Here is a 23,101-nt window from a genome sequence, read left to right on the forward strand (position 1 = left end):
TCTGCATGGCAACCATGTAACTACTCGACTTCTGCAACCTCTTGTGATAACCAAAGTTTCAATGTCACGACGTCGTCACTATCGGGAAAGAATTGCTATGCTTCCTTCCATTTCACGGAGAAAAACCCGAACGATTAGATTTATCTGTCAAGAAGAAGAAGCCGCCGATGTTACGGGTAAATGGCCTGTGACCGACTTTTGGTATATTTTGGACCTTTTATAGTAAGTGCTCTCGCCGACTTTCACAGCCACTTCTTATAAGAATGTCGTGTAACTTGTGGTTGCTGACAAAGTAACGTCAAGATTATCTGGGCTTTTCATTGAAATTGCGGATGTTATTCCGGCCGTCCATTTCCAAGTTTTGGGATCGGAGGCGAACACGGTCGAAATCTGGTTCGACTTGTAAGAGAACAACAATTATGTCATTAACCGCTGGCTAATACTTACTTCTATCGATTACACCTTGGCGCTTTGCTTGCTTGGAATCTTCAAAGCATCATGTGTGAATAATTCCATGCTTTTGCTCCATATCGAACTTGACGGGAGGAAGTCATCATTAATTTACTCCGCCCCTTCTGTCTTCCCATCACCTCGAGCATTCCGCGCATCTGCCACTTGCTGCCTCATGCGTTCCTACCGCCCCGAGGCACCAGGAGCAGGCGTAGCAAATGTCCTCGTGGTGAGCAACACGCCCTTGACCCGTCTGATATTCTCTTTGGCCTTTTTGATCTCATCGTTAGGCTCGCTCCTATTGGTATACCCGTACAACGAAAAGCCTCCAGTGAAGTCGTAGTGCTGCAGCGCCAACTGCTCCAGCTCGCCGTGGAATACGTCCACCGTCGTCCTGAGCTCGTCGTAGTCCTCGCACTGCGACGTCAGCCCTTCGTTGATCTCCTTAACCGACGTCACCAGCTCCGCCAGTCGCCTCTGCTGCTTCTGCGTGTGGTTCATGTGCCGCTCGGAAATGGCCGACGCCGCGCGCGACTGGGCCCGCGAGTGCGCCTCGTAGATCTCCGACAGGGACCGGGCCGACATGGCCGTGCCCGGGCGCGAAGGGAGCGACATGGCCCGCACCGACGGCGTAGGCGGCGGCGACGTCTGGATGCCAACGTCCCGGTGGAACATCTCGGTCGGGTCCTCGTACGTGCTCATGTTGTCTTCGTCATCGTCGTCGTAAGCGTCCTTGTAGCGACCGGCGCGGCCGTCCGACGCCTTGTAGCCCGGAGGCAGCTCCGACACGGTTTGCTCGAGCTTCTCGACCAGCCGGTCCAGGTTGTCCTTGACGTTGTCGTGGAAGTCGACGCGAGCCTCGGTGAGTTGGTTGAGCATGGGCTCGACAACGTACTTGTTGGCGCCGTAGACGAGGGCCGCGATACCGCTGAAGGCGTAGGCCGTGTTAAGGACGCCGTTCATAGTTATTAGCGGTGGCGCCCGGTGCGTCTCGGCCATAAACTCGGGGTAGGTTATGATGGGCACATGTTGTTCCTTTGTCTTGGGGAGGGTGGTTGTGGTTGTTATCGCAGCAGCCACCTTTGACGAAGCCGATGATGACGATTCGCTGGTGACGGGGATTTCTCTCATCTGTAGATGTCCATGTTAGCAGCTTGTCTTTGGGAACACTGAGATACAAGAAATGACTTGCATCTGATTGCGCCCGAATCCAATCCTCCTTCAGCAGTTCGTCGATGTCACTCTGGGAGATGCCCTTGCTCCTCAAAAAGGCGGCCTTGCGCTCTGTTGTCTCCTTTTGCACCTGCGCATCCTGGAGGAATATCCTGGCTTGTTCGAGGGAGACTGAGACTTTTGGCGCGTCTGGGGAGGTTTGAGCTGCCGGCTGGGATTTTGAGGATGTCGATGTTGACGGGGCCTGAGCCTGCGTCTGAGGTTGAGATGTGTTGTTGTTGTTGTCGGCTGTCGCTTTCTCCCACGCCAGGGTGTCGGCGCTCTTGTGTTCTTCCGAGTCGCCCATGGCGGTGGAGGAGTTGAATGACCGAATTTGATTTTTGCAAGTGTCTGTACAATGGGTATGATGCTGCTCAAGGTGATCTGGACGGTTCAGCGAGGAGTCGAGGATGGTGATGGATGGATGGACGAATGAATGAATGAATGGACGGATTGTATGGATGAATTCGCGATGCCGTTGATGGCTGGCGGCTAGGAGAACTGAACTGACCTAACCTACCTAGAGGTAACTTTCCATCGTCTTTCAGCGCCTCCAGCCGTGCCCGGTTGTCGTCTCCTGTTACCGAGGCATGGGTGTCGCTATTTGGTGCTGTTGGTCTGAGCTTTTTCAGCTGGATTCCAGCGGTAGGCTCAGGGGTTGAATGCGCAGAGACCCACTTTACCCACCCCCCGGCAAAGGCCGAGCCCACGAGGCGGGCTATAGACAGACTACCCCCATCCCCTATATCTAGACTACTTAACCGCTTAGGGCATGGTTCTAAGGAATTTGACTAATCTTTTCAATGGCTAACATCCCACCGCGAAAATAAGGTGAAAGTCTGTTAACTCACGATCAGTCATTTTCGCAAATTCCTCCAAGAAATAGTTGGTCACCTTTTCTTTTCATTCCTGTCAGGGCAATGCACTTTCACCAAATGCACTCCGTCGGAAAAAAAAAAAATGGAAAAAAGAAGATGAATGTCAGACCCAAACTCCCATGAGCGAAAACTTCAATATGATTATAGTTTTGGTGCAATCTTTTGGCATGCATCTTCCTACCCAAAGATTGAGGATTCTGCACTTTGGCCTAGTATCGCAAAACCTTTTTCTTGTACGGCGGAGAAAAGCCGAGAAGCCTTGCCCTAAGCGGTTAAGTAGTCTAGATATAGGGAAGGGGGGTAGTCTGTCTATAGCCCGCCTCCGAGCCCACTGACCGGGCATCCACTGGACCTCCTGCGGCCAGGCGGGACCGACGGGGACTGTGGGTGGAGACAGTCAACATCACGGTCGCGACTTCGACTTGTCGACGTGAAATCAGAAGCTGGATAATTCGATATTGAAACATCACGGTATTCTTTCCAGTCTCTCCCCATACTGCATATCGGCCTCTCTCCTTGATCCCTGATATCTACTTCCCATTGAGTCTTCTGAAGCTCGGCGATTCTGCAATCCTTTCCGACGTGCCATCCTCGCGAGACGCCCTCGATCCGGCTTTACGACTGACTCAGCGCCAACCATAGAGCCCAGACCCGCCTCTGCCATCACAGCAGGTAGCGTTGCTGGAAGTTTAGATAGGATACTTACGCCAACAAAGGCGTTGCTGTCCCGTACACGAAACGTCACCATTCCGAACAGAGAATCGCCACCCTCACCGTCAAGACTTGATTTCGAAAGGTAGTCAGCCGGGCCAACAGTTCGCAGGTCTTTTTTTCCGTCCATCCGACTTGATTATAGCTGTAGCTCGACTGCCTATTTTGAATCTCATCATCGTAAGTGCAGTGAATCGTTCATACACGCGACATGTCGCTTCTGATGTTGGTCTCTTTCGGATCGATCATGGGGTTGGAAGCCGAGTCGAGAAAGAGCCGAGGACGAGAATGAGGATGAAAACAACACCATGGTGACTGGAAGGCATGGTCAGCACGGCAGTCAAAATTGGGGAAATATGGGGGAGGGTGCTTTACCGCAAAGGGAGGATCCAGGAAACAATCGAGATGTCGCAAACGACACAATAAAGACTGTGGTTCCAACAAGGTTTCCCGACCTATTTCCATCCAACGAGACGAGACGCTGGAGTTATCCTTGTGAAACCGACAGTCTGGTTCTGGCCGAATGTCAAGGCAACGCCGATGCGCCTTGTTCGCAAAACGGCAAAGGCTGGAAGCCAAGAGGAAGCAAAGAAGAAGAAGCGAGGCGACGTCAATATCCGTCTCTTAGACGTGCTTGCTGCACAGTCATGTTGCATGACAAGGCTTATCGACCCAAACGACAACGGCGGCGTCATCCAACCACAGTAACCACCACCTACAAAGCAAAGAGAGGGGCCCAGGGCATGAACAGACGGGACCTCACTTCACCCCACGCAAGCAACAACCAACAGCACTTCCTAAAAGACACAAACACCAAACTGCCAGCTTTCACATCCCACCTCCTTCGCCAGCCAAAGAGTCTTCGCAACTTCGGCTTCTGTCAAATCAGCAAATTATAGCGACACACGACCATCAAAGAACATAGCCCTTTCATGATCAGGGTCTTGGTCGTTCAAGGCGCCCCCCTTCCGTGTGCCCAAAAGAAACAGCGCCGGGTTCAACAAGGCATTGCCACCCAAATTCCCGGCCCGTCGAAATTCACCTGGACCAGTTCAGACAAACACATGATAATCCTCGCTGCCACATTGCCCAGGATCAGCAGAGCCAGTCATTAGCCACATCGCCTCATCTCGCCTCGACCCATCTCATTTGCTCGTGTCTCTCGGTTTCAGACGATACTCCTTTCTATAACACAATCCTTCTCCAGAACTGTACTACACAAGATAGACCATACCTCTACACCAGCAGTCATGTCTTCACGTCCGCGCCGCTCAGCGGCCCAGCGCGCCAACGCTTTGATTACTGATCTGATCCATTCCGACAGAGTAACCCCCGAGCGCACCATGTCATCATCCCGATCAACCACTGCGCGCCGCCCACCCTCGTCTCCAGCTAGTAGCCGGAGTGACGCCAACGGCCATAACATGTTGACTGTCAAGGTACCCTCCAACAAGCTACGAGAGGCCACGAGCGGCAACTCCAGCTCCGGCATTGCGGCTAGTAGGCGTAACAGGCCAGGAGCCAAGAAGAGCTACGTTGTTGAGAGCAGCGAGGACGAGGACGAGGAGATGGAGGAGGAAGAGGAGGAGGACGACGAGGAAGTAGAAGAGGCGGACGAGATTGAAGTTAGTAACAACGCGCCCGTGTTGGACGACGACGAGGAGGAGGAGGAGGAAGAGGAGGAGGAGGAGGAGGAAGATGATGGTGAAGACGAAGATGTGGACGTTGATGAAGATGGCGATGTCGACATGGACGACACACCTACTCGACCCACCATCATGGTTTCCAAGGTTCAAGCAACAGCATCGCCCAACAAAGCGAAAGTAACAGCAAAGGTACCTTCTAGCTCCCCGACGACGATCAAGGCTGCTCCCAAGACAAATTACTACGATGACGATGACGACGACGAACTCAGCGAGCTCGAGAGCGAGCCCGAGGATCCAGAACTGGAGGACATGGCTGCGGCAGAGGACGGTGCGGAGGAAGCCGAGGAGGAAGAGGACGAAGACATGGATGCCGATGGCGACGAAATTGAGGTTGCCGAGGATGACGCTGAAGCAGAGGAAGTCGAGCTGGATAGCGATGAGGAGGGCGGCAGTCGCGGCGGCACGCCGGATATATCCAAGATGACGGCTCGTCAGCGAGCCAAGGTTGGCGTTGCGTCTCACGAGTACATGAAGCTCTCGGACGAAGTTCAAGCCAAGAAGGTTTTTACAGCTGAGGAGCTATCAATGAGAAGGGCCGAGATGGCCCGCCGTAGGAGGAACCTCAGCGAGAAGCGTAATGAGGAGGTGAAGGTACGCAACTTCTTGTTTTTCCCCTCAGATGTGAACTGCACAGCTACTTACCACTCACCGCGCGAAACAGATGGAAACGATCAACAAGCTTCTGAAGAAACAGGCGCCCAAGACCAACCGTAAAGCCGCCCTTCTAAACGGCGACGAGACTCCGGCAGGCGATGCCGAGCCGCCCAAGGCCGACCCCACCTTTGTCCGCTGGATCAACAACAAGTCCGGAAGTAGGATTGCCGTGCCTGAAGACATGCTGGCTGGTCCTGTCGGTCAGGTGTTTACTGGGGGAGTGAAGAGGAAGATGGTCGAGGAGGTTATCTGAAATTATGTCTGGTGTTGTTAGAGTATAGTTTTGGGATTGTATCCGTATGATCAGAGGCGTAATCAGGCGCTCGGTTGTATTCATCGGGAAAATGGCAGGGAGAATGCTCACATTGGAAGTCGGCAAGAAAAAAGACATTAGGATACATACCTCTCGGTCAAGGACCGCAGTTTTAGGTTGCAGAATCAACTATGGCATTTCTCTCATCGGTCGCTGCTTCCGGCTTGACTTGTCTACGCAGACTTGTAAGAGTAATCTACTCGTCAAGACCAGAAGCGCCCGTTACTGGCCCTAGGCTACCCTCTTGGACATTGAAGTCTGACTGGTATTGATTCCCTAGCCTCGCAGAACCCGGAAGGCTTTATCACTCCGAGTTACCACGAAAACGTTGACCCAAACCACCAAACAACCGTCGCTGTCCTCACCATTCAATACCGGACCGCTCAGCAACATTACTGCTCATTCTTCCCATTCATTTGCGCACACTAGAATAAGATCGTATTACCGAATCCTTTGGTTTCAAGTACCGCTCACTTCAACACCTTTCTCAAGCAACAGGCAATGACCTCTTGGAGCCGAGACTACAGCACTTTCAAGTCGAGGCATGAGGTCAAGATGGTGATCCAACACTTGGGATACCGTCAAACTATCTACGGGCCCAGACTTCTTAATGTCTGCCCCGCCCTACCTGTATTTTTCTCGGACCATCGCGCCCTTTTTGGGCAGTCTCAAGCTGGGAATCGCCTCATCGAACCCGCTGACTGTTTGGCTGCAATCAGCGGTCATGGCTGGAGTGTGGCTGGAGTGTGGCTTGTGTCTCAACAACGACTCGACCTACCGACGACAATCGAACTGGCTGCCTGCCGAGTCCGGCACACTGCCTAGTCCATACAAGAAATTTGATCACTCAGGCACAAACAATATGCAACAAGAACACTCGACTTTCACTCTTCCATTTAAAATCCCCCGACTCTTTCTTGACCTTCATCTGATACTTGCGAACATCCAATACAGCATCAATAACTTTCTCTCCATCCCTTCCTGAGTTGAGCTGGCTATTTGGCTAGCCCTTTGTCCTAACCCTCCATCGCGCTATTTTGCTTAATATTGTGTACACCCTGCTGGCATAAGTCGACAACACTGCAGTACAATACCATATCGCCATGCCTCACCTCGCATCGCCTCACCTCTGCCTTTTGCCAACAGCACATCAAATAACTGCAATATGACTAACCTCTCTTTCTCCGGAATCATGCCCGTCCACACGGGCCATGAAACCTTTCTCCACCATGTGAGCCACCGTGGCCACAAGGCTTCGAGAGGGCTTCAGCCCTTCTGCACCCGGGCAGCTCCAATGGTGCCATCATCATCATCCTCAATGATGATATTGCGATAACATTTCTAGCGAGGAACCACACAAGTTCCTGATATTTACATAATGCTCTCAAGACACCCCCGACGATACCTGACCCCCCGGTCCCCGATCCGCGGTCGGCGGAGGGCGCGAGCCCCTTTCGACTGAGCTTGAGCCAACCCTTCCCTTCTCTCAGCCTCTCAGGCTGTCTTCCGCCCCAAAAGTATCTGACCCGCTCTGGTCTCCATCCGCCGGAGAGGGCAAGCGACCTGACTGTGCTCGACCCACAGTTTCCCTTCTCTTGGATCCTGCAGGCCATCATTCATAGCTTCAGGGCTTCCGCGACACTGTCGGGCAAGTCCCAGTGCTTGACGCCGGCACTCTTCACTGGACTCGTGGCATAAATATACGAACCGCTACGGTCTCTGTCGGAAGGTCAGTTAGCCCCCTGACGTTACACTAACAGAGGTGCTCGTCATCCTCGACACTTTCAGATATCTCGAGAAACAGCACTTGACACAGTCTTTCGTCGAGCTCGAATGCCGAGGCCGACGTCTAGGTACCTAGCTGAAGCCATTGTAGACCTTGTCACGGCGAAGTTTCCACCGAAAGCTTTCGTACCCGTACGTATTACCATATTAGACACACAGAGCGGTTGTTAGCATACTCACCAGTCTTAGCATGCTTTCCTAACAGTTCAGGGGCACCCTTATCCTGCCAGCAGCTGACTTTGGACCACACCGAGCCTGGTCGCGGTCGGACCGACGACAACGGCCTAAGAAGTTTGAGACGCCCATTATCAAAAATCTTTCAAGATACTTGGAGGCTAAGGGACAACGAGTTACGCTCGGAAACCTGATCACCGCCACCATATCGAAATCTCTTTCAATAGACATGATAACTGATGCTCAAAGACTCGATTTGATTCTCTCTTCTTGACAGCCTCTCTAGTGCTTTACGAATTTCCTTCATGCTTTAACGATCTCGGCGGATAGGACGCAGCGTCCCGCTCGACGGTCGAGAGCGCATAACACCAGCCAGCGAAGACGATCGATGATATCCCGACTTCAATACATTCAAGCCATGACTAGAATGGCTTCAAACAACCCGGCAAGGATCTCGTCCGTCCTTGACTGCTTTCCGAACTCTCACGATGAGCTACGACCCTACAAAGCCAGCTACAAGAATTTTCAGCATGTAGTTCAGCCAGCCTCTGCCAGCTGGTGATCTGTTGCTCGACATCTCCACGCTGCCAGCCCCTTGGCTCTGGACATCTACAATGTCCCTAACCCTAGACCAACTCGTGGGAACAGAAGCACATCCCACCTTCGACAGTGTCGCATGCGCTGCTCTGCAAAGATTATCGACGAAACACCCACTTTGACTCTTTGCCAGCAACGAAAAGAAGGCTCAATGACCTGGAAAAGGCTCTCTCTGTCTTCGAATCATCGCTGCGACCACGGCTGCCTTTTACCTGCCTCGAGCACCATGATAGACATACAAACGTTAGCTTCAGGACCACTTCGGCATGACTTCAACTAGCATCCACCTACAGGGAAACCGTGCCTCGGCGCGTTTCCGCGGACGCTCGACATCCATTGCTCCCTAACAGCCAAGGGCAACTTCTACAACATGAACAGCCGTGACCGAGGCGGGTTTGGGGAACGGATCTTGTGCGTCGTATGGGAGACCGCCCAGAGACCTCTCCCGCAGTCTTGTATTCACCCGTTCTCAGGAAAGTAAGCTTTTCCGGGCTCCTCGTTGGGACACATATGTTTGGGCTGCGCAGGGGAAGTGGAGGAAGTCGAGATGGATGTGGACACCCTGTGTCCTGCCGTCCCATGGCGCTGCGGTCTCTGTCTGAAAGATATGTTTGCTTCGACCACGGAATCGACTGCTGGGGTTCGCTCAATTTGTTTTGCTCTTGATGGCCTCATAGAACTACTATTATCCGAAGTAGCGTCTTGTAGTTTAGACCAGTGCATCCCATATTTTTTAGGTTGAATAAAACAAAATGGTCTTGCGACCAGAGACCATGCCCAGCTGTCATCATGTGCGCACACTACTGCGGGAACGGGTACCTGTCTATGTTTCCCGCTGGACGACTTCATGTCAGATCCTTGCTCCTGGTGTCGAAATCAACGTCAAGTCGTGACTGAAAAGATGTGACACTCGCGAGTATCACCACCATTATCGGCGAGAAAGGCGGGAAGATGCGGTATTGAGTTCCGTTCCGTTGGCAGCCTATCATTCATCCTGTTCAGTACACCAATTTAGTCTTGTCTGCTCGGCAATGCTGCAAAAGCAGTGCTCAGGAGTTTGTTGATGGTGGCCGCTCGCCGACCATATTGGACCGGCCTAACGCCACAGAACATTGTCGCTGATCAAGTCTTGGCGTGTGATGGCGTTGACAGCTATTTGGAGCGCTGATGTCGATTTTTATGTACGTTATGGTGTTCCGGAACTTCGTCGTCGCGGTCCGGACGTTGGTCGCGCAATAGGTTATCGTCGAGCGATGCGGGTTGTGGCTTCCATTCGGCTGCTAGTGAGGTCGGGGAGCCACTTGTACTTGACTTGACGTCGGTATTGGTGAAAGCCACCGCTGGAGGCGCGGGATATTGTCACGTTCTTGACGTACACTGGGGATCGGGTTCGTCGTTTCCAATGTGCTTAGGAAAAAAAAAGAAAAAAAAAAGGAAAAAAAAAAGGGAGAAAAAAGTACTCAACAGATGGCAGGAACTTTGGCAATTGATGCAAAACCAAGGGTACAACATCTAGGTCAACGAAAGGAAGAGTTAGGCAGTCGTCAGTCTAAGCCGCTACGTTGATTTCTGATGATCTGAACATTGTGGGTGCGGTTTCCCTGTGGATTTGCTGCATTATCATCCATGATAGCCATGTCGATGCCGACGACACTGATGGTCTCACGCATCCTATGGACCTTCCACGGATTCCTTCGTCATGCCGTGTGTCCTGTACGTTCAGGTACTGTTACCTCTCGTAACCAATGGCCACCGTGGCCACCCAAATTTCTCTGCTTCACCCCCCAAAAAGCTGTTTAGAGGGTAAACTACCGTATGTATTATGTTCTGAGGGTGGGTCTCGTGGCTTCCCAGGTCCGATGGAGCGACCCCCTCCCCGAACCCGTCAGTGAAGCCTCCCATGAGACTACCAGCAGCTGGTCAACAAAATGTTCAGCATCGGAAAGCTCGCACATGATAATTCCAGAAGCGCGCTTGACGAGAAAAGCTTGTAGAGAACACGGTTCCATATGTCGGGATCTTCTTGCCCATGCTCTCTGTCAACCCATCCGGCGGTTACCCATCTCCGGACCCCTTGAGGGTGTAGAGTAGCGGGTAGCCCTATCGTTTTAAGATGAATAGGGGCTCTTACAGTGCTCAGACCGATGCTATCTCCTAGTAACCTTTCTCTCAGTTGTCAACACCTGACCTATGGAGATAGTTCAGAGGTACCTATTGCCCATCCAGTGCTCGCCCTTACCTATCCTCGCCTCCTTTCCTTAACAACGGACCTCGTTGTCGCTCCAGGCCAGGCCCCCATACGTTGTGGCAGCCCCTTTCGTGCATTTACAACTGCCTCATTGTTGCCAGCCGTCTAGAAAGCTTTTAGATAAAGTCATATTTTCCACACGGGCAGCGTGCTGATTTTGCTGCCCGTGTGGAAAATATACCTGCTCATTGTCGACGCACCTCATCAACATCCCCGCCCGCGTCATCCCCTACATGGAAACCAAGAGAAACGGGGTACTTTCCCCAGTATTTGCTCTTCGCTTCAACAATGAACCCATTCTCAACCATCATATGACAAGGCAGTATCTCTTTCCTAAACCAAAATACCATGGTAGCCATCTTCCACCCGTAGGCTTCCTTCTCTCGAACTTCGTGCATGTTTTTCCGGCAAGAGAAGCATGATATCTCGTCCTTCCTGCTGACAGGGACTGGTAAATGAGTCAACCGCAACTCCGTCCTCTTTGCATTATCACGAATGCCTCGTCATCTCCTGCATTTGCTTCCATCTACATCTTGTTTCTTGTGCAGAGAGATACCTGACATATATTATTAACTCGTATATGAAGATTTGATAGTGCTTTCCTGATTTTGTCAGCCAGAAACATGTGCTTGTTGGAAGGGCTATTTATTCTCGCTCTTCCTCCATGTTACTCCCCTTCTTTTTCCTTTCTTTTCTTCTTCTCTATCCAGCTTCAGACCTTGGGTTCCAAAAGACACCATTTGTTACTGAGTATCTTTCAAATAGTATAAGCCATCTCTACCATCTTCTGTGCTTGTATAGCTTTGATCTATCATCACCAAATCCCTTGATTCGTTACTCATCACCAACCTCGCTGTCGTCGGCCTCGCAGCATCGTTGCTATCCACGACAGAACAACAACAATCACGATCCTTCACCTCCATCACAGGACTATTCCTTTTGGACCCTCAAGCTTTTGCTTTGGTCCTCGATCATCCGTCGTCGGCTGTCGGTCGTTGATATCTCCTATTCGATATCCCCACATAGTAGGTAAGCATGAATTTGAAGTTAACCATTCACCGTGATATCTTCAATCATTGGAACCTGTGTTTTGCGGGCCATCAAGGTCCTATGCTTATTCTTCTTGCTTTTGTCTGTTATTGTCCTGTATTGTTGCATCTGTGAACTTGGAGATCTCTTCAGGTTTGCACAGCTCAAGTAAATGCCAGTTTCATGCCATCAAGTATCATCGTTTCTTCCGTCATGTATCATGCGTCTTTTCTCCCTTCGCTCTGTCTCGTCGATCAGTTCTCTTGCAATTACCCATCCCCTATTTTCAACCGCATGGCAGCCCACATGTCGGTTGTTGTCTTCACGCGAATGATACACCACCCCCTGAATCGACGACAACGACAACGGCGGCAACGACATACGTGTCGTTGGTCGACTCGAAGTCCTGGCCGGCCTTTGCTTCATTGACATCGTGGCCGCTGTTACCCTTGCCCCTTGAGCTTGCCTTTGCAGTTGGTGTTTGCCTTTTTCTCCTTCTTCGAGTCGTCAGTTCTCCTTTGCCCTTCTCATTATCTCTGCTAGTACCGACCACTCGCTTTCTGTGGCCAGCTCTGGTTAACGCTTAGTATCTTTCCTTTAGATCTTGCCAGTTCTCATCATGTCTTCGTCTTCAAAAGACTCGCAAGATGAGGCCTACGCTCAGTGGCTCGCTCTTCAACAAGAGTCCGTACGGAACGTGGCGAGGGAAGAGGAAACCACGACGCCGGAGCAGAAGGCCCAAAGGGAGGCAGACCGTCTTGCGTGGTTGGCATGGAGGGATGAGAACTACGCAAAGAAGAAGGCACCCAAGCCCCGCAAAGCGCGCAAGACAGCTAAACCTCCCCAAGCCCCCAAAAAGGAGACCAGCCGGAAGAGAAAGAGACCTACCGCTGATCCGGAGAACGGTGGAGGACAAGCAACAACGACTTCCTCCAGCGATCCGGAGGGCGGCCCTCCAAAGAAGCGGAGTCCGGGGAGGCCGAAGGGTAGTAAGAACAAGCCCAAACCTGGACAACAGCAAGCGCAGGTAGAAGCGGCACAGCAGCCGACGCTACCGCAAGAGCCTTTGCCAGTCGGTCAACATGACCCCGTTAACGGCTCCACGGGCTCCTCGACCGACTACTTTGGACAGCGTTTCGAGGCGGCGGCCCGCTCCAGGAGGACCTCGCCTCCGCCCATTCTTCAACCTTCCCTCGTCAAAGCATCGGTACCCAACGCCCAGTTAGTGGGCCAGAGCGAACCGATGCTTGACAGCGCGGAACGCAGTCAGGACCGAGACCAGAACGACGACGTCGAGGACGAGGACGACCTGTTCGGCGACCGATATGTCGAGATGGCCTCTTCCCAGAGCGAGCCGATGCCTAACAGCACGGAACGTGATCAGAATCAGGACGACGACGTTGAGGACGTGGACGACCTCTTCGGCGATCGATATGTCGAAATGGTCTCTTCCTAGAGCGAACTGCGGGCAAGGTGATGGAGACGAGGAAGAAACTAAACATAATCTTTTCCTCGATATGCTGTCTGTCTCTGGGGTCTTGGTTGTGGGTCGTGCTGGCAGTGCGAACTGAACGCTTGTGTGTTGGGGGGTGGAAAAGCGGGAACGAAAAGGGGTCTGTTTCTCAACGGTAACGTAAGAGGAGGAACGAGAATTCCTCGCCGGGAAACACAGTGAATGCTTCTAAGTGCCAAGGCACGGCCGGCCAACCTTGCGTCTCGAGGTAGTCTCCCGGAGGAGGACTGATCTGGGCTTTGGGGTTTCTGGGTGGTTTTTTTCTTCTTTGATTCCGGATGGAAGAAGCACGATGCCGTGGTTATATCTCCTCTCCCGTCACTGATAGGTAGGCAGCCATCAAAAGGGCATCGAGGGTCAACGATGGTTGATCGAGTAGACTTTCTTTCATCTTTCGATATCACAATTAGCGAAATAGCGACTCTTCCAATAACATATTCTTCTTCATCTTATAAAGTGAAGAGTCTATCCCTAAACGTTGGATGATGATTAGCTCAAGTCAAAGCATGTGGAGCCACTGCATTCTATTCTAACTGTGCCGCCAATGTGTGCGAGTTTGATATCACGACACTCTTCGGGTCAGCCGTCGGCTTCAACATCACCACCCCATCACTTCTCACCACCACCTCACCTTCAACTCACTTTGGCTTCAACACCATTTCCAACTTCGACTTGGCCGCAGGCTCCACGCAAAATTTCTGCACAGGGCACACAGAAATTTTTTTCTATTTCAACCCGGCCCCGACCCCTCCTCTCTTCTCCCAAACTTCCTCCTCGCTTCATCCATCACCAACCACTTGGACCCAAACTCGACCACCACCAACCATCTCAACTTTTCCAACACCCATTCAATCGCCATTTCAAATTCCGATTGATTCCATCAACTCCGTCTCTTCACTGCCTTTCTACAGTAACTGTCTCTCCATTCTCCTCCCCAATTTCTCGTCGCATTTTCTGCTTCAACTCGCCACCTTTTGCGACATCGTACAACAATCTGGCAATGCAGCAGCATCCGCAGCAACTTCAGCGAGGCCAATTACCTCAGCAGCAATTTGGAGGGCCTCAGCCTCAGAATCTATTCATGCAGCCTGGAAACTACCCGATGCAGATGCCTTCACCAGTCCAGCAGGCCCCGCATCGCGGACAGCGTCGGGTTTTTGCACAAACCTTCCAGGAGAGCGATCTCCCTCAGCAGTACTTTGGACAGTCACAGTCTCCTCAACAGCCTGCCCAAGTCTTTCAGAACCCTCAGCAGCATGGCCACAACTTTCAAGAACCCCAGAAGGTTATGTATCATCCCCAACAGGCGCAGATGAACTGGCAGCAGGGAGCCACTCACCCTGACATCATCAACAACTCTTTTGAGTTCAATATCCAGCCACAATTGAGTCCCCATGGTATCTAGGAGAATGCCATGGGAACTTCAAACAGCCCGCTGGGTGATTTGAATCTTGAGGACTTTGACCTTGATCAGGCTTTGATGGTGTCTGCCAATGACGATTTCAATTTCGACAACCTTGGTGATTTCCAGGGTCAGCAGCAGCAGCAGAACGTCATTTTTCAGAATGCCGTCAACTGGCCATCCGAGAACCTCTCCCATGATCAGACGTCGCAAGTTGCCCATCAGAGCCGCGCCAATTCGTCAGTGTCTTTGATGACTCCGCGTGCCGACGATTCGTATGATCTCTTCAACAACAACACTCCTGTCCAGAACTCGCACAACTCTTTCACCATCACTCCCGCTGCGACTCCGCAAATATCTTTCAACAACTCTCCCGGCCAGGCTTTACACAACTCTTCCAACACGACTCCCGTCACGGATTCGCTCAACACTTCCAACACCTCTCCCGCTGGCAACGCTGACAATTCCCCAAGCTCTTTTAACACCTCTCTTCCCCAAGACTTCTCAGCTGGCTGGGGAGCCGAAGTCGCCAACAACAATCTCGTTGACTTATCAGCATCTTTCGCTTCTGTGAGCGAGAATCATCAAAACTTCGTTGATCTGACGGGCGACGACTTTGATCTCACGGGCCACAACGTTGCCTTTGGTCAAGTATTGCAAGGTGCCACCTATGGCCAGATCGATCCCTTCGCATCATATGCCTCACCGCTTGAGAATCCCCAGCAGCAGGTTCTCAGCGTCGCACCAGAGAACCTGCATAATGTTCACGAACATCAACCTTTCCAGAACCCAGGGCATGCCCAGTACCAAGGCTCACCTCATATTCCCACAACCCCATTCCCCGCTCAGCAACCTCAGGCTTCCACGCCCAAGAAGTCGGCTAAGAAGAGGGCATCTTTGCCAAAGAAACCTGCCGCAAAACGTCCTACGAAGAAAGCCAGGAAAAATAAAACTCCCACCAACGACGAGCAGATTGCCGATTCTCAGGCTGTCGACAACGGTTACCAAGACGAAGCTGCCATCGGCGAATATCTCTGGGGAGCTGAGCTCCTCCCTCAGGACTATGAGTATAATCTCGATGCCCCCCTTCGCAACTTCAGCGATTCGATCCCCCAGCGTGTTCCCGCGAGCGAAAATGCGCCTACTCCTGCCAGCAATGCGATCTCCCAAGATGCTCCTGTAGAAGGATATGCGCCTCCTGCTGCCAACAATGTCACTGAAAACGACCCTCTCTTTGACCCTACTCTTGCCAGCAATGCAATCTTCCAGGGTGCTCCCGTAGAAGGAAGTGCGCCTCCTCCTGCCAACAATCTTTTCGACAATGACCCTTTTGTTACGCCTGCCCCTCCCAGCAACGGCATTGAGAACGACCCTCTTGTCATCTTCCTCAACCAGGAAAATGCTAAACTCAACGCCATGAAGCAAGCCAACCATGTAAGCATCGCGATTCCCAAGAGTTTCGATAGGTTGACTGACACAAAACAGCAGGCCCAACTGAACAACGTGACAACCCCTGAGCCCAGCAGCCCTCCCAAAAAGCGTAAGCGCGGCAACTCAACTCGCACCCCAAATGTCAGCGACACCCCGGCCAAGAAGAGAAAAGTGTCGAAGAAGGCCAAGGTTAAGGGCAGATTGTCCAAGTCGGCCTCCTCGGCCAAGTTCGGTCTCGGAAAAGGCGCGGGTACCGGTCTCAACTCTCCTCGCACCATGTACGTCTTTGAGGACCGCGCCTTCTACTTGATTCCCGCCAATATCATGCCTGCCTTCCTCGAATTTGTCTCGACGCCCAGGGAGATTCCGGTTCAGCAGCAGTCTCCCACTGCGCAACAACAGCCTCTCGCTCAGCAACAGAACTTTGCTCAGCAGCAACCTGCTCATGTTCAGCAGCAGCCTGTCGTAGAGCAACAAGAGTTCTCGCAGCAGCAGCCTTTCGATCAACAGCAGCTTGCCCCTGTTCAGCAACCAGATCCCCTCCAACAGCAGGCAGTCATTGAGGAGCCGGCTCCCGTTCAAGAGGAGTTTGAGCCTGCTTACGACATCGAAGGACGACTCCTCACCCTGCTTGATGACGACGAAGTCAACGAGCAAAACAACGATGACGACGACCCTTACGCCCCGGCTCCCCGCCGCCCTGTTCCCCTCAGCGAAGCCGCCATCGCCTTTGGTTTCACTAGTCTTCCGATCGAGCGCAGCCCATCGTCCTCTCACAACCCATTGCCTGTCCAAGACCCAGCGCAGACCTCCTCGTCTCCTGTCTCCGCTCTAGCTCCCTCGTCAACCTCATCGCCTGTGGCCAGCAACAGCAATGGCACCAATACCGGCAACGTCAGCAGTTACGCCATCCTCAGTGCAAGCAGCGACATTGTCATCAATCCCATTCCCGAATCCAGCCCTCGTTTCATTCCTGACAATCGTGAGATCATCGCCCGATTCAATCTGTCGCCGACAGGCAGCGGCACCGAGCGCGACGTGAGCCATCTGGAGTACTTCATCAGCCTGGTCCATAGCAGCGGCCTGTTCGCCTGCGGTCATCACGACGAGATTCCCGGCGGTTTCCGTTGGGAGAGTTGGAAGACAGCTGAGGAGAATCTGCTCGCGCTGCGTCCCTTCTTCGGTACTCTCACCACTAAGGCTTGGTTCGAGCAGTGGAAGAAGGGTGAGAACCCGGTTCAGTTGGCCGAGATGGAGGAGGACGAGTAGATGGCGATGGCTTCTTGCGAAAGGAGTGAACGATTTCTGTGATACAACACAGAACAGCAGGTGGACGGAAAGTGTTTCTTCTATTTAGGCGGTGCAGAAATGATTGGTGTCTGAAAGGCTTCAACGTCCAACATCCAGCAACATCCATCCATCGACAAACAGTCTGGTGGAACGCGTGAAAGATTTTGGTCTTATGTATCGGCCATTCAAGACATCGGCACACACAGCCAGTTGACAACAGATCAACAAGCAAACAAACAAAGTCGGCAAAACAGATCGACAAACGGATACGATTTCCTTTTTTCTCGTTTCCTGACCTGTTTTCACCAATCTTACAAAGTGGCAGTCAGTTCATCATGATTGGCAGTGCTGTTTAGTACAATAACAGCACAAAGTACAGTTTCATGGCAACCCACAGTCCCTTTGGTTTCGGACAGGGTTTTACATATTCTGGATGTGGCACCTGGCACTTGGAAGGAGGGAAGATGATACCCAGATACCCCGAGATACCCCGAGATACCCCGAGATACCCATCATGCATTTTTAAGCGCTTTTTCCTTTTGTTTTTCCTTTCTTCTTTCATCGACAAGGGTTTCATGGGAAAAACAGATAAACGACGGTTATGACGTTACGAAGCTACGAGTGTTATGATCATATGAGCAGCTCACGACGAGCACATGAAGATATGATACATAATTGATGCTTCTTCACCTTACGTGGAAGGCGCGGCGATGTCTCTTGGAAAAATTCGCTAGGTGCTCTCTCTCAAGCACCTACTCTAATCAAGTTGGAGTGGCGGTGGTTGATGGATGCGGGAGAGGGTAGGGTAGGAAAAAAAAAAACCCCCCTCAGCGGATTAGCGAGAGAGAAATGATATGGTTCGGAAACAGCTATTATGGTAGTTGTCCAAAATCATTGTAATTCATATTTTGCTCCGATAGCTTCGTGACATGACATATCGATGTGTGTTTGAGTTGTTCATCTTTGAGTGTCCACTCAGCGAGACTTGCTCCGGCTGTAGCCATTTGGGAACAAATAGATCAACATAGAGGTATTGATGACCATAGTTATCTCCCTTCTCCTCCTCCCAATGCTTCTGTTAGGCATGGCTCCGTCCTCAATACCTGCTCTGCTCCTGGTGTCTGGATCACCGTCCTAATTCCTATCTCGCATATCTCCTCATGGCCTTAACAATATCCTTGACAATCACGCTTCCTTTGTCCGTTCCTCTTTGGTGCTGGTGCTGTCATGGCTATCATTGTCGTTGCCGCCATCGTTTTGGGGTGTTAATGACGTTTGGATAATGGGTCGTGTATTCCCGGTTGCTACGGTAGCCGCCCGAGAAGAGGAGCAAAGTTGATGAGAGAATTGGGCCACTAATTGAATATAGAAAATAAAGAGTTCACCTCGTCGATTCCTGTATGTTCAAGCTTTCAATGGAAAGTGGAAAATGAGACAGGCGAGACATCATTCAAGATGATGAAATGGAAAGAGATATACTTAAATGTATGAGATTGTCCATGCTTTTTCCGTGACAATAACGCTTTGCTAGTTTGTGCATGGCGGCCACGGATTACGCTTGTGAGGGGCCGTTTGAAATCTTGTGATCGCATCAAACTGAGGCAGCAGGATGAGGCCGACGATTGCAGATCCAATCGACTTGTCTTGAGAAAACGAATATACTCTGGCACATTCTTCGAAACGAATGGGTGATTTGATTTTCAACATAAAACATGCAGACCGTCAGTATCTCGCGCACCAATGGAACTTACACTGAGGTATTTCTCCAATAGTGCATATAGCCAACCGCAACGCCCAAATTATCGCCGCGCCCTAACAGCTTTTTTTTTTCTTTCCCCTCTCCTCGCAGATGACTAGCCCAGGTCCTAACGACTCTCAAAGTGAGAGACTCCATCCAGCTACATCATCCTCACTGTCTCAACCCCCTTCATCGCCAGCCGCCCTCCTCACTTCCCAACCCAAGCCACCAAGCCCTCTCCCACCACGAATCACCAGAAGCAAATCCGTGCCCCCAATTCTACCGTCAAGAACGGCAAATTCAGCCCCCACTACCAGCAAGCCCAAGCCAACTTACTCCGAAATCGCTTGCCTATACCAATACATCTGGGACCGCATCGATGACCTCAAGATCATCACAGGCGACCTCTGCCAGCGACTAATTGCGCTAGAAGACACCGTAGCCGCCTTGGACGAAGGCGACAATGTGGAAATCTTCACGAGGAAAGCGCTCGACATGGCGACCGAAGGGCAGCTCATAGCGATGATTGCGGAGAAATTTAGGGAGATGGGGACGAAGATAGCGGATAGGGGGACGGATGTGGGCTTGGGGGATGGTGATTATGGGAAGGAGGGTGGGGATGGGGTTGATATCAAGAATAGGCACGGGGACGAGAACGAGAATGGGGATGGGAATGGAGGCGGGGAGGAGAACACGGATGGCAACGGGAGCGGTACACAGAAAAAAAACCAGGGGAGGGAGAAGCGGAAGGCGAGAGTCAGTAAACCTGACACAGACAGTGATCCCGACTTGTAAACTCTGCAAGCATCGAGTCTCTACAGGCGGGGACAGACGCAAGGAAATGTCAAAACTACTGCAGTAATGTCATTAGGAAAGACAGAGTAGAGTGTTCGTGGGGGAACTGGTGTGGGGCAAGTGTCTGGATCCACGGGGGAACAAGGAGACATGAAACTGAGTATTGTACCTGTAAGCCAACATGAAGACGGCCGTCTCCTTCAAGTTACCGGTTCGAGGCAGGGAACATGTACAGTTGATTATCCTTCGTGGGCGCAGATATCCAGTCTGGCTCCAGCCAGACCCGGCTAGACAGTCTTCTGGACAGGACACTCGTAATTTGTTTGCCTAATCACCCTATAAGATGGACAGCCAAATGTCGACTTCATGTGCCAAATGCACAAAAGAATAAACGCCAACGGTATAGGGATTCATTAGAGATTTCAGAGGTCTTCCAAGGCCATCGCACTATGGGAGCCGCGTCGAATCGGGAAGTGTAACAACGCTTGTTGGAGCACCATGTGACTCCATCAATATTGTACTTCTAGCAAAAGATGATACGGCCCGACCGCGGTATGTAATCGCCATGCAATGCACAGTTTCGGAAATGTACCCGAGTTCGATCCGTAGTCGGCCCATGATACCGCATGGGTGTAAGAACTTCTTCCAGTGGGCGCGCTCAGCTGGTGTAGTTTTGGCCAAAAGCATGAAACCACCATCATAATCATGCAAGATAAATCATGTCGGCAGCGTAATATGATGGTCATGTATTTCGTAACTGGCCGAAGGAAGACTTTGGTCGTGTTGTTTTGTTGGAATTCGGGAGTGTCATGTTCCAGCCTGATTCGACAAGACTTTGTTTACTTCAGTCAGGGGTTCAATGGTCTTGCTTTTCTTGGCCGAACACCTGAAGATCTTGCTGATCTCCCCTGGACTTCATGCTATCAAGGTGCATCAACGCGTTCTAGATCCATCGTAGCTGATAGGGCGGATGCTCCGAACGCTTGTCGTCGGTTCGATGTTGGTCTTGTGATCGTGTGGTTGTCCAGTTAAGGGAAGCGGATGGGCCGAGCACATCCGGCGACCCGATTGCATCCGCGGGTATACCGCAATAGAATCCCGACAAGACCAACAGTTGACCTTGCTGGACCAGGCTGTTCTTGAATCCGTCTCTTGTTGTAACGATGATCATCAATTTATGTTGTCCGGATCGAGATGTGGGAACTGTCCAGGACTCAAGTGATTGTATACCCACATCTGCTCATCATATCCGATATCATTAGCCGAGCACCATGAACGTGTAAGTGATAGGGTATCAACAGTCTCGTAGCCGCATCCTAACAGCCAATGTTGTGTGACGTCAAGTGAGGGTCTGGACGGTGACCAGGAGGACCCTTCTTTTGGACAGCTGCAGCTACTTGACAGCTCGAAATCCGGGGAGTATAAATGCCAATGCCGCGAGCAGGCGGCTTTGCCTATCGATCGTTACCGGGCATGTGGCTATTCCGGGGAAAGGGACCGCCAACATGAGTCGGGAACCGAGCCAAGCTGGCAGCATTCCTCCGGACCGTTCCGGTGGATGGGGCCCGACGATAATGGTGTTGCCGAAGGGCCAGGGTTTCGCCAGGGTTATAGGTGCATTTTGGGCGGCTTTGGGTCAGTTTTAGCCAGGGGCATGAATCGCCGTTCCCACGAACTGTCAAGGATAGCTGCTCATCTACCCCGCGAACCGATGTGAAGGCGATCCCGCCTTGTCCACAATATCAAAGTTAAAGTTGCGGTAAAGCCCGGGCGATGACGGTTGTGGTTCCTTTTGCCTTTTCCCCAGATCCACTGTGGTTCGCGTTCCATCGAGAGTGTTGTCTAGCAGGGCACAAGCTGGGATAATGAGAAGGTGTCGGTTTTTGTTGATGTTGGATATTGTACGTAGCCAAGCAGCCAACCAGCCGACACTCGGGCTTGGCATGTGTCGGTACACCAGGATGAACTAAGGACTGGGTACGATGTGTGGCTGCTGTTCACTTGGTTGATATTGTTTTCCCCCCCCCCCCTTCTAGCTGTGGCTTCAGTTGTGGCGCAGTAACAGCAGGGAAGGCATCGTTTCAAGTCTTCTTTCAAAGCCCAACAAGCAAAATATATTGGAGTGGAGCAGATGAGCTGCCGAACGGAAGCTATGGCCATGCAATCCACTTGGGAGCAAGATCATGACGAATTACTATCCAGTCATCAAGAGAGCTTCGATAAGAGACTTTGTTGGTCCAAGAGGACACGAGAAACAAAGTGAATGAATCAACAAATTCGTGAGAGGATAAAAGGCGGCCAACAGATGTCTTGAAACTGACAGCGTGGACAGTCGAAAGAGACGGTGCAGACTGCAGCTCCGCTTGAACTGAGGGTCTCGGCGAGAGGGGGGGCGGATGGGGAAACGACGAAAATGGGAAGACTGTCGCCGTCGTCGGCGGTCTTGAGACAAATGCCTCCAAGCATTCCCGTCGCCCACACCATAATGACCATGTTGGATCCCGTCTTCTTCCTTACCGACTGTCTTGGTTTCCATTTTCCGCTCCGTACCGTACCGGATGCTCCGTGTCAGGTGAGCAGGTCCTTGTTAGTAGGATACACACGTTGTTGCCATTGCTGTTCTTTGATGTCGATGCTGGTGATGATGGTGTTATAATCAGTCGCCGACGGAGGACGGCATGTAACGCGATGCATGAGCGATTTCGAGCTGTCAAGACTATCGATAGCTTGAAAATAAGCCAAACAGTCCAGACGGAAAGAACCAGCCTGATCCCCGTTGCCGATTTTCTCTCCCAGCAAACAAAGGCCCGATGAGAAAAGTGATCCTCTGGGTGTTTCGGCGCCTGGCCCGTTAGCCTGGTACGAGACTGGCGTCGCGGCCCCGGTGACGGAGTGCTCTGGCTGCTTGTTGGGGAATTGCCGAGGCTCGCAACTGGAGCAGTCAGCAATGTCAGCATCGACATGTTCAAGTTGACTCATTTCAGTTGGTATTACAAAGACTGAACCCGTGAAGCACATAGCGTGACCGAATCACGGATTCTCCGGCAAGGAGCTTGTTTCATTGTTGCCTCTTGTCGGCGGCTTTCAAAGCAAAAAAGGATGGGAATCTCTTCATGCCAAGGGCGCGGCCGAGTACTGCGCTAACACTAGACGCCAAGCCATTGGAGAGTGGCCC

The 23,101-nt window shown here is 51.7% G+C and overlaps 6 protein-coding genes across 7 annotated transcripts; 5 read left to right on the plus strand and 1 right to left on the minus strand.

The window, feature by feature from the left end:
• Positions 1–176: 176 nt before the first annotated feature.
• pex33 lies at positions 177–2,237 on the minus strand. The gene is made up of 2 exons (XM_951891.3): positions 1,643–2,237; positions 177–1,581 (listed from the first exon to the last, which is right to left on the minus strand). The coding sequence occupies exons 1-2, from the start codon at positions 1,967–1,969 to the stop codon at positions 634–636; spliced, it is 1,275 nt and encodes a 424-aa protein (XP_956984.3). The 5' UTR covers positions 1,970–2,237; the 3' UTR covers positions 177–633.
• A 655-nt stretch (positions 2,238–2,892) lies between these two features.
• On the plus strand, positions 2,893–6,070 carry NCU01534. Of its 2 annotated transcripts, XM_011395156.1 has the most exons (3): positions 2,893–3,431; positions 4,576–5,548; positions 5,619–6,070. In XM_011395156.1, exons 2-3 carry the CDS (start codon positions 4,595–4,597, stop codon positions 5,862–5,864), a joined length of 1,200 nt encoding a protein of 399 aa, XP_011393458.1. In that variant the 5' UTR covers positions 2,893–3,431; positions 4,576–4,594; the 3' UTR covers positions 5,865–6,070. The 2 variants fall into 2 exon arrangements, with proteins under 2 accessions (XP_011393458.1, XP_011393457.1); XM_011395155.1 differs by having other exon boundaries at positions 3,051–5,548; positions 5,619–6,069.
• Positions 6,071–11,454: 5,384 nt separating this feature from the next.
• Positions 11,455–13,735, plus strand: NCU01532 (hypothetical protein). Its single transcript, XM_951888.2, has 2 exons — positions 11,455–11,757; positions 12,359–13,735. Exon 2 carries the CDS (start codon positions 12,377–12,379, stop codon positions 13,211–13,213), a length of 837 nt encoding a protein of 278 aa, XP_956981.1. The 5' UTR covers positions 11,455–11,757; positions 12,359–12,376; the 3' UTR covers positions 13,214–13,735.
• A 535-nt stretch (positions 13,736–14,270) lies between these two features.
• On the plus strand, positions 14,271–17,372 carry NCU01531 (hypothetical protein; the record flags this gene model as incomplete). The annotated part of the gene is made up of 3 exons (XM_951887.1): positions 14,271–14,555; positions 14,676–16,106; positions 16,161–17,372. 3 exons carry the CDS (start codon positions 14,271–14,273, stop codon positions 17,370–17,372), a joined length of 2,928 nt encoding a protein of 975 aa, XP_956980.1.
• A 1,870-nt stretch (positions 17,373–19,242) lies between these two features.
• Positions 19,243–19,926, plus strand: NCU01530 (hypothetical protein; the record flags this gene model as incomplete). Its single annotated transcript, XM_951886.1, has 1 exon — positions 19,243–19,926. The coding sequence occupies one exon, from the start codon at positions 19,243–19,245 to the stop codon at positions 19,924–19,926; it is 684 nt and encodes a 227-aa protein (XP_956979.1).
• Positions 19,927–21,197: 1,271 nt separating this feature from the next.
• NCU01529 (hypothetical protein) lies at positions 21,198–21,643 on the plus strand (the record flags this gene model as incomplete). Its single annotated transcript, XM_951885.1, has 2 exons — positions 21,198–21,205; positions 21,271–21,643. The coding sequence occupies 2 exons, from the start codon at positions 21,198–21,200 to the stop codon at positions 21,641–21,643; spliced, it is 381 nt and encodes a 126-aa protein (XP_956978.1).
• Between the last annotated feature and the right edge of the window lie 1,458 nt (positions 21,644–23,101).

This window comes from Neurospora crassa, linkage group II (assembly GCF_000182925.2).
Source record: "Neurospora crassa OR74A linkage group II, whole genome shotgun sequence".
NCBI classification, from domain to species: domain Eukaryota; kingdom Fungi; phylum Ascomycota; class Sordariomycetes; order Sordariales; family Sordariaceae; genus Neurospora; species Neurospora crassa.